Source organism: Notothenia rossii (genome assembly GCF_949606895.1).
Source record: "Notothenia rossii genome assembly, chromosome: 3".
NCBI lineage: Eukaryota > Metazoa > Chordata > Actinopteri > Perciformes > Nototheniidae > Notothenia > Notothenia rossii.
In genome coordinates this window covers 12,637,239-12,647,907 of record NC_136901.1, presented here as the reverse complement: position 1 = coordinate 12,647,907, position 10,669 = coordinate 12,637,239, and the positions used below count along the sequence as shown (strand labels likewise).

Here is a 10,669-nt window from a genome sequence, read left to right as displayed (position 1 = left end):
TTATAAGTAGCTAAAGCTGTTTAATAATTGTAGTGGAGTCAAATTACATTATTTCTCTTTTAAATGTAGTGGAGTAGGAGTATAAAGTACCTCAAAATAAGTACAGTAAAGTAACCAAATATCTGCAAGTGACTAAAGAAAAGTGAGCGCTAAATGAAGGACCACTTTAAAGAAAACGTGTATTCATCCCTGAAATAGACTAACACATTTCTAAAACAATGAATTTAGTTTTTATTCTTGAATCTGCAGCTTTTCGCTCACCGTTCCTCCAGCGGTTGAGCTCGGCCTCCAGCCTCTGGATGATGGTTTTCAGGTTCTTGTTCTTCTCCTTCTCCCGCTCGTATTTCTTCTTCCACTCCTCAGCCGTCAGCTCCAGGTTCACAGACACCGTGTTCTTGATGGTCTTGGCTCTAAAACAACATAAAAAGTGTGAGGTCAATCTGATGGAAGGCAACATATATTATCCCAAACTGTTTTTATCCAATTAACTGTATAGCCTGAATCGTTTAGTATAGAGTGGTGCAGTGACGCTTCCTAAAACCAGGAAGTAAGTTAGCATTTTACCGCTTCCGGTTCCTTCGACAAAAAGCAATGGGTCTCTTAAATGTGTGTCAACCACAGAGCTTATTTCCAGCTATTTTCCCAAATCCTATGGAGAAATTGCATTGGTTTTTGACGAAGGAACCGGAAGGAGTTTACTTCCGGGTTTTAGGACGCGTCACTGTGGCACTCTATTAGAACATGGAGTTAGGTGACCTTATATCCATGAAATATAATTCAGAAAATCAGATATCTTTTATTCGATGTCACCATAATGATTTTGTCATTGAATACAGTCAAAAATCTGCTTTGAAAACGAGAACAAAACAATACGTTTTCACAGAAGTGGACACACATTCAAATGTCAGAAATGTCCTTAATTCCTCGTCCTCTTTTAATTAATCCACGGGTTGAATTTGTCAGTAGATTACAACCTTTCTTAGCTTTGTGGAAATCTTAATTAGGACTGAAACTGAAAAACAGAGAGCAGATGGTGCGCAGTAAATCGCTGCTTCATCTTTTATTACATCAACTGTTTGAACCACGTGCCTGTGGTACAGAACTCAGGGCACATTTTCCTCTTTGCACACGCTCAGACGGCTCATACAGAAGGTAATTTATGAGAAAAATGTGACTTTATCTTGTTTCCAGAACTTAAAACTACCATGTTTAGTACATTCTAATAACATAAATGAAGTGTGTGAAAAAAAAGAAAACGTTAGATAAAGATTAGAATTAGTGCAATATTTTAGAATACTCTTGGTTTTAGAAGACAAATGAGCCTCGGCCAATATAAAAAAGGTGTAGAGAGTTCCATCAGAGGGATACATACACAGAAATAAACTAAAATGCACGGTGTGAAACTAACAGCCATCTGCTTGTTTGTTTTCAGCACTGACGTCAGACATATACCTCATGAGTCACAGTTTACTTTTGTGTAATTTGACATTTTTGGTGTAGATATTGTACACTGTACAGATGGTTACTTTAACATCTATTGTTTATATAAATGTGGTTATTTTTATTATATCTTATTATTTCACAATTTTACTTTAAATGTATTTACCTATTTTGATTGGATTTTATTATATTTGTTAGTACGCGTTTTTCCTTTAACTTCTTATATTTAGCTATAAATATTTCAAATTATTTAATTCTAAAAGGGGCAACGTTCAAATCAGCGAAAAGGAATACTGACTGATTGACTAACTGTTTTAAATATATATATATATATGATATTATTTCTGTATTTGTATCTAAAGCTGTATTGCATTGTTTGTTTGGGTTGTCATGTATGTGCACAGCTGTTGGGCCAAGACCCTATTTTCCCCCAGGCTAAATTCAGATTCTGATCCCCCGAGTATCTTAATGTTCAGTTACTGTTACCTCTGTCCGAACATGAGCGTGGACTTGGTCTCACACTCGTTGTAGACGGAGGGCGAGCAGCAGATGATGATGGTGGTCCGGCAGTTCCCCCCCAGAGAGTCCTGCAGGATGCGGGTCATCTTACTGTCCCTGTACGGCACGTGGGTTTTCTGGGAAATAAACGCCACGCGATCAATTCACAAATATGTGGAGAGGACTGTTTCTCTTAATGTAGAAGAAATACTCTGATTATTAAACAAAAAAAGGAAACTCAAAACCCATCTCTTCGCACCCTGTAAACTCATTTCCATCCCCTAGTTTCCATTTCACTTCAGTCACATGCTTTGATCACATGGCAATACTTATGCTGATGTATAATGCTCTTATAATTCTTATGCTATGACGTTTGTATTTTGTCTTTGCTTTTGTTCGCTTTGCCTTTTGAGGCATTTCTTGTGATTTGGGGCTATAATACATTTTGATTTCATTACAAAAAAGTCTGAAATGTTACTTATTGATTTGTTTTACTTTAATGTATTGATTTAGTGTGCCCGTACATGTACTTTGTTAACCTTACAAACTACTATATGTAAAGTAAAAATAAAATAAAAACAAAGAAACATGACTTATTGTATGCCTTAAATCCAAAAGCCGAAAAAAAGAATAACTGTAATTTAAAAATATTAAACTAATAAATAGAAAATTAACTAAAAATGAACCTTACTATGAGGGATTAAAAAAAGACAAAATGTTACTTAAGTAAAAGTATCAAAGTATAATGAGCTAGATGTACTTAATGTATCAAAAGTAAAGAAATACTCCGTAGCAGAATGGCTTTTCATATTATTATATTACTATACAATATGACGTTATGTTATTTCCCCCCCCTAACAGATACATGTAAGACCATTTGAATGTTGTAGTTCGGCAATGTGGAACCACTTTGAGAGAAAAAGCCTGTGTTGATTGTTGCCTCACATCATGAGTTTCTATAAAAGCCTTACTGTTGCCTCGGCGAGAGCTGAGATCACGTTTCCCAGCGCTGACAGAGACTTGTTGATGTTCTTGGCCTCGTCCAGCACGGCGCCCTCTGCTCCCGTCTTACTGACCTGCAGGGACACAGAGTTAGACATCAGACCATCTATTTTATATTTCTTTACCCTCCTGATTCCTCTCAGATTTACCTTCTCGCTGCCAGCCAGGTCCACCAGGTACAGCTTCCCCGACAGCTTCTTCTCCGTCTCCATGTTCTCCTGCTTGATGTTGATGAGGAAGATGCTGTGGCTGCGGGAGCTGTGCTCATTCATGTCTAGAAAGATTAAAAAAATGCAGAAATGTAAAGTTGGTTCACAGCTATTTCACATTTCTACACTTACTGTATGTACCTAAGTACCTTTCATTCGTTTTACAGCATAACACCCATGCAGGAAATGTCTACTCATCCACACCCAATACAGACTATTCCATATATCAGTTGCATTTGTTTTGGTTATTTTGTGTATTTATACATAAGTTAAATCCACCAAAAAGACTTTAACTTCGATACTACATGTACATTGTTGAATTGTCATTTTTACTAAACTAACTTTCTATGACTTACTTATTTGAAAGCACATTAAAAATACATACATTTAATTTAAAAACTGTGAGCAAGATGTTATTATTAATAAACTTGTATTAAGCTTACAGTATTTACATAAGTAAAATTAACTTGTCATGCAACAGGAAAAATACTTTAATACTAGATGTACATTGTTGTATTGCCATATTTACTAAACTTACTTCCTATTACTTACCTATTTTCCAGTACGAACATGTATTTAGGTCATATTTATGAACTCGTATGAGGACACTTACTAGTCACGGCCACGTGGCGGTTGCTTTTGCCCTCGTCGATGACGTCCATCACCTCCTCTGGACTGGACACAAAGCGCTCAGTACAACCCTGACGTAGACAGAACATTAACAAAGTATCAAAACCATATATTTAGTTTATTATAATTAATTGTATACCTTAAGTCAGACCGTATAACTTTATCTTTAACAGCAGCCAGACTACAGTTAAAGTGCTAACATTAGCCACTACTACTTCACAGTCTCAAATGAATGAAATGCATGATTTATAATATGACTGGCTTTTAGGAAATCAAAGATGAAGCTGTCCAGTTCACAAACCTTGACATAGGGCACTTTGTTTTTGTCTTCATGCACAGAGAGGTTCGTCTTGGACACTTCAAACAGAACAAGGAGCACCAAAGTCACATGCGGATTCTTGCAAAGAAATACGATCAAATATCATTCAAATTCATCTTAAATCTTAAACAAATGAAATAGAAAGTCTTACTTACCATCCAGCAGGTCTCTGATCTTGTCCATGTAGATTTCAAAATAAGAAACCTGCAGAAAAAAGAACTCCAAACTGTAAATGTCTGCTTAATTTGAATAACTTCTATTTTAGTAGCCTTTACTTTAATCCAGTACATTAGGCGGATGTGTGTGACTATCACGGCCTAAAAGCCGAGTATGAAATCATTCTTACAGCTTTGCATATCTTGATTTTGGTTTTCTGAGTGTCAAACAACTTCTGGATTTCTTTACCTTAATATGAAACTCCAGGTTCTCGTCCATGGAGTAGATGTGCTCAAAAATGTCGTTGGCGATGCGAGGGATGATCCCCATCAGCTGGGGGTCGTGCAGTTTGCCCTGAAAACACAAGTGTATGTTTAATATAAAGGCTCCCAAAACACATCAGATTGACTCTCGACATGTGGTGTCATGTTGCAGCTTTAAAAACGTTTAACATCCGGGTTAAAAGGTGGAATTCAAAGTAAAGTTAAAGACAGTGAAGAAGAGTTTCGCATAATTTCTTACAGATGAGATCAGAGATTTAAAAAAAGGATTTAAGCTGCCTTCCTTGTGGATTAGTCTGCGAGAGGAAGTCATTTGCACTCTGTATTTTTCCACTTATATATTAATGATTATAAAACGGACAAGTCAAATCAAGCAATCTGATTGGTTCTTAGCCGTGATATAATGAGCGTATATCACGGGTAGAATTGTAGTTACTTTTCAAAAGTCATGTATCCCTCCGCGTCTGAGAAAAGCTACAATCGTTACATTACGCCCGTCACGAAACTAACTAACTAACAAAGCTTAAGATGGAAACATTTAAGGTTAACTTCGACCTCCGGGGTGGCCTTACTATGGAGGAGTGGATTGTTCAACTGGAAAAGTAGCACCATTCAAAAGCTTTCTGATGCGGGTCTTGAAACAAAGCAGAGAAATTACGACCGTTAGTGGCCACAGGTGCGAAAGCTCTCTCCAGAGCTACTGGAAGCCCAATCTCGGTGACCGGAGAAAGTGGAGCAATATTCTCGCCACGCCAAGCAACAGCCTCGAACAACCTCAACCTATACAAGTGACCACGTAAGCCATGCTACTGATGCTGGACAGTTTTTCAGTGGATGAGCAATAAACAGCAACATACACATTAATGTAAATAAACAGCCAAATAATGGATCAACGCTCTCTGTCTAATATGTTCGCTAGCTGTTAGTGTTGTTGCATAGCAACCACCTCGCACTATGTTTTTTTTTAACGAAGGGACTAATTCATTTTGAACATCATTATTTACTAATAAAAACTATTTAAATTAGAGTGTGTATTTTTCTTTCATATTGCCAAACTTGGTAACCGTTTTATAAAAGCAATAGCTCACTTCAGGCCGTGGTATATGGTCATTATATCACAGCTAAGGGGCGTGGTTCGGCCCGACGTGAAGCACAATTTGTGTATGTTGTGAACCACGCCCCTTAACTGTCATATAATGACCATATACCACGGCCTGAAGTGAGCTATTGCTTATTTATAAAACTGACAAGTCAAATCAAGCAATCTGATTGGTTCTTAGCCTTGATATAATGAGTGTAGATCACGGGTAGAATTATAGTTACTTTTCACAAGTCATGTATCCCTCCACGTCTGAGAAAAAGTTACATTACGTCCGTTACGAAACTAACTAACTAACTAACTAACTAACTAACTAACTAACCAACGTCGGGCCGAACCACGCCCCTTAACTGTGATATAATGACCATATACCACGGCCTGTCGTGAGCTATTGCTTAAATGTTGTCTCCTTGTTTGTTATAAGCATGTTTGCTAACACCAGCATTTTTTATCTTATTTATTTTGTTATCTTATTTATACTGATGTTCATTGAATTGCAGTGTACCTATTAACAGATACATGAATATATACATTAATTCATAAATAAATAAATAATCAAGCAAACAAACAAATAAATACAAAATAAAAAAATGCCACTCAAATGAAAAACCTTAAAAGCTATTTAAATACTTGAGTGAAGTTTGCCTTGCTGGACGGCTTGAACAAATGCTGCATAACACTCCTATGGCTGCTTACTTTACATACTCATTTCAAACCTAATTGAATGCTTCTGTTCTGCTTTGAGGCTTCGGATTCCTTCATTTCACATCAGAATAAGAGCCTGGATTTAATGTTTGATATAAATCTGTTATACAATGCCTGCTGAGCTCTAATCCCTAGATTGGAGATGAAACATCAGAAAATAAAGGTCATTGCCTCACAGTAATAAAAAGAATTGCTGTCACACGTTTTCTTTTCGGTTATCTGAAGACTAATGGCAGGTTTCTGTTTGTGTTGTGTGTATCTTGTGTATTGTATTGCCTCACCTCCATGGTGTGTGTCTTCCCGGAGGACGTCTGTCCGTAGGCGAAGATGGTCCCGTTGTACCCGCCCAGCACATCTGCAAAAACACAAGCATGAAAAACTGCTGCAAAAATATGACAATCATGTATATAAACAAAGCTTAAGCTACTACTATTACTGCTGATATTACTGCTATTACTGCTTACTTTACATATTTATTTCATACCAATATTAGGTCGTCTATGCTTTCATTATTTACGTATTTATCTTCCTCCTATTAGTATTAAAGTGGCTTTAGATTTGTACCTTTATATCAGCCAATATCACTGTTGCTGTATAAAGTTAAATGTAAATATTTAAGAGAAATACTATAATTATAAAAACACCTTATTAAGAGTAACAACTAACAAACGGTTTTGATTCAATTAAGATATTTGTAACTATGTTTTTGGTTTGCATGAGTTACTGTTTAGAAGCAGATAAGGTTGATTCTAATTCAAGTTCATTCTTATCCTTAATAGTTAATGATTTCCAAACTGGCTGTGTTTATATTTATTTTTCAGTCAACCTACACTTTAACTCTTTGAAAGCAGACATAACACTCAAAATAAATACATAAAAAGGTGACAATAAGTCTAAACAAGCCATGTCTCTTTACTGTTATGGTAAATATGTTTTTTTTTTTAATGACAGATTAAATCTATGTGCAAAAAAGATGACAGTTTCTAAAAAAAAAAGTTAAATCCTACCTTTAACTATCTGCTTGGCACACTGGCCGTACACTTGTTCCTGCGCCGTGTTGGGAGGCAGGACGCGGTCAAACACGTACGGTTTACCCTGTAATACAAAGAAAACAAGTAAGTGTCCATCACCAAAGAATAGCAATTATAAAGATGCACATATTTAATGTTTGGCCTTTGCATCGACTGGTTACTGATTTAATATCACAATTCTACTGAATAAAACTGCAAAACAGCAAGGAACTGTATGTGTTACAAATACATACAAAATGGCTGATTTTCACTGACAAGATTAGAAAATAATGATTCAATCCAACTGCAAAATGCTTGTTTCTCTCACTATGGTGTTATAAAACAGCTAGTCCTGAGCTGTCAATGCTTCCAGTCTGACTACCCATCATTCCTCCTGCCCTTGTCCGACAGTCAGAGGGGGTAAAAGCCCTGGTTTAGTGAAATGCAGCTCTCAGCAGCACCCAGTCTGGAGCTAAGGAACTCCTGACTCCAGTGAGCAGCCTCCACCATGTCTCTGCACTTTGATTGATGGAGGTGACGTGGTGCAGTTTGTCCTCACAGAAGGAAGGGTTTCTGGGGATAATGCATTAGAATGAATAACGCAGGACGTGCAGGGCTGCTGATTCTCAGAGCGGGGAGGGCGGGCATCTGAATATTTGCTTTGAAGTACGTTTAATAGATAATATTGACAGATTTTAGGAGCTAATCCCAATGTAGGAGTTTTATCTGGATGCCATGATGTCTATTTTTTCTTGTTTTTTTAGACATACCTATAAGGTTGTGTTCAAAGACAAGTGGGAAAGATACAACATCTAGGTATCCTGCATCCTTTTTTTGATGGAAAATCGAACTAAATCAGGATAAGGGGGCTTATTGAATAATGATGCAACGCTACTTTTTTTACAGGCTTAACAATGAGGGAAAAAAAGACAAATTCCTCGATTTAGAGAACAACCACTAACCTTTGACCCCCTCCTCTAAACTATTACTTAAACCAATATTACTTAACAGTATGTCTGTCTTGGTCAATTTCAATGCAAAATATAATATATAAAAAATTAAATAATAGTTGTTTCCACATTCATTTGGGTGCGAGAGTTTGAAATACATCACAGCAGAGATTTGTACTGATTGGCTTTAAGAAATCCCTTATAAAACACATTAAAAAGTGTTTACCAGACATTGTATCTTTCTGAATATACTCTCTAAATATTTTACTAGATTTTAAACACATAAAATCTCCATTGTGTTTGACCATGTAATCGCTTTCCCTCTAGACAGTTTTATATTATTTAACTAATCTAAAATGTTAATGCCTAAAGCACAGTTGCTAAGACAGATTGTTATTTAATGAATGTTCTGATCAAATATTGAATTATTGATGGTAGAAGCCCAGCATGCTGTAGTGGGAATGTTTAACCAAGTTGTACATGTTTAAAAATGTGCTTTGTTTACAGTACTGACTGTCTGTAGTGTTCTGTATTATTACATCAACCTTTATATAATTAAATAGACACACAAAGACATCTTTAACGGAAGTTAGAATGCATGAAAGTAGCGACAAACACATAAACACATCATATCTTTGCTGATACAGAATAGGGAGGATTTTATACTGTCTATGTATATCATTTGGTGCAATATTTAATATAATGCTCAGACTGCCATAACATCTCCTGCAGGATTTATTGCGCACTTGGCACCCCCATCCTGCAGATCTCCAGGTGACTTTCTCCTCTAAATCACTGCAGTGTTGGTAGTTTAGCTCCACAGACACACACATACACGAAATCAGCTTCACAGCATTTGTAGACTTGCCGTAATGACCACTGTGTCCTCCTCTTTGAATTTGGGGATGTATTTGTCCCCTCGGTTGATCTCGGACTCGTTGAGGGGCCTGAAGCGGCACATCACCCTCACCCCGCACTCCGCTGCATCCATCATGGCTGCTGGCACTGTTAACACCGCCTCCCTGGCCAATACTGCGGGCACAAACAAATAAACAAACACACACACACACACACATACACACACACAGAGGATTAGTGGATTTTGCACAGAAAGTGTGGTTGAGGGACCACCAGCAGGCCTTGAATGCACTTCAGAATGCATCAAAACAGAGATTAACATTATTTGCACAATAGGATGACATCTCACCACAGGGTAGTTCAGGATGTTTCCGGTTTATCCAATGCGCAACGCGTCCTTCATCCGAGCCCAATCCTCTGCTGCACCATAGTCAACGGATCAACCGCAGCGCTGTATCCCGGAAAAGAGCTCTCGCTTGGGCGTGCAGGCCTCCCTCTGCAGCGGTGACAGTGTCAGTGACGCGGAATAGCGGACTGATGTGCGTGTTATCCGGAGAGTCCGGTGTGCGGTCAGAGCTCGGAGATGCGCAGAGACAGCCGCAGCGTCCTGACTTGCGATGAAGCGCGCTCCTGTCACGGTGCCGCGGCGCGCCCCCATGCCCTGCCTGCATCAGCACCACCACCATCACTGAGTTGATCTTGTGAACGCGCACAATGAAAACCTGCAATAATTTGTTGTACATAAATATACAGCGGGTTGAAAGATAGTAGCTAGAGAATTCTTAATTTACTTCTGCTAATTGCTACTATATGTTTTTGGACACTGGTTATTTAGCAGATTCAGATTATTAATACAAAATGCATTTTGATGCATGCTATTGTAATCGATAACACAGCACAGTAGCATGACAGAAGTAGCCCCAGTTTTGCAAGTTTCTACCTTAAAATGATCCTTAAATACCCTTATTATATATTAATAATGGAATACATATAACTTTACAATGAAAACATTTATATAATGAGTTCTTGATAAGATAAGATGACTTTTATAGGTGAAATTAAGATATCATTGGCTTCTAGTTTTATAACAACTATTCTTTAGTGACTTGCACAAAACAAGAAACAGGAGGTCCTCCTTTAATATTTAAGGTGAGATGTGAGCCAATTCAGACATGGAAAGTGATGTAAACTATTGTAAACTGCAGCTTCGTTGTGTTTAGCATGCTAGCACACATTGTGCTAGTGATTAGCTAACATAACACGGCTCTAAAAAGTGTCCCGTCATATTGCATTTTTAGGTTTAAAGTTCATTCCTAATATTAAAAACAGTCTCACCACACTATCCATTTAGCAAGATCTGTTCTAGAGCTTTCGATCACATCACATCATCTGATCTTCACCAACATGCCGAATTAATTGAATTCTTTTTTAATTGAATTCTTTTTTTAAAAGGCACTTTTCAAGCCAGCATTAAGGAGAGGTCCTAGCTGAAAGTTCAGGTGCTTTGAAAAA

The 10,669-nt window shown here is 37.5% G+C and overlaps 1 protein-coding gene across 2 annotated transcripts in view; it reads right to left on the bottom strand.

The window, feature by feature from the left end:
- Positions 1-9,783, bottom strand: part of LOC307034005 (kinesin heavy chain-like) — a 26,515-nt gene extending 16,732 nt beyond the window's left edge. For both annotated transcript variants that reach the window (XM_079672675.1, XM_079672676.1), the window contains exons 1-12: positions 9,507-9,783; positions 9,168-9,331; positions 7,347-7,434; positions 6,621-6,694; positions 4,504-4,608; positions 4,254-4,302; positions 4,081-4,136; positions 3,763-3,850; positions 3,090-3,214; positions 2,910-3,014; positions 1,927-2,075; positions 262-410 (exon numbers count right to left, since the gene is read on the bottom strand). In XM_079672675.1, coding sequence (XP_079528801.1) covers positions 262-410; positions 1,927-2,075; positions 2,910-3,014; positions 3,090-3,214; positions 3,763-3,850; positions 4,081-4,136; positions 4,254-4,302; positions 4,504-4,608; positions 6,621-6,694; positions 7,347-7,434; positions 9,168-9,293 — 1,114 coding nt within the window. In that variant the 5' untranslated portion in view covers positions 9,294-9,331; positions 9,507-9,783. The remainder of the gene's footprint in view (positions 1-261; positions 411-1,926; positions 2,076-2,909; positions 3,015-3,089; positions 3,215-3,762; positions 3,851-4,080; positions 4,137-4,253; positions 4,303-4,503; positions 4,609-6,620; positions 6,695-7,346; positions 7,435-9,167; positions 9,332-9,506) is intronic.
- Positions 9,784-10,669: the final 886 nt, after the last annotated feature.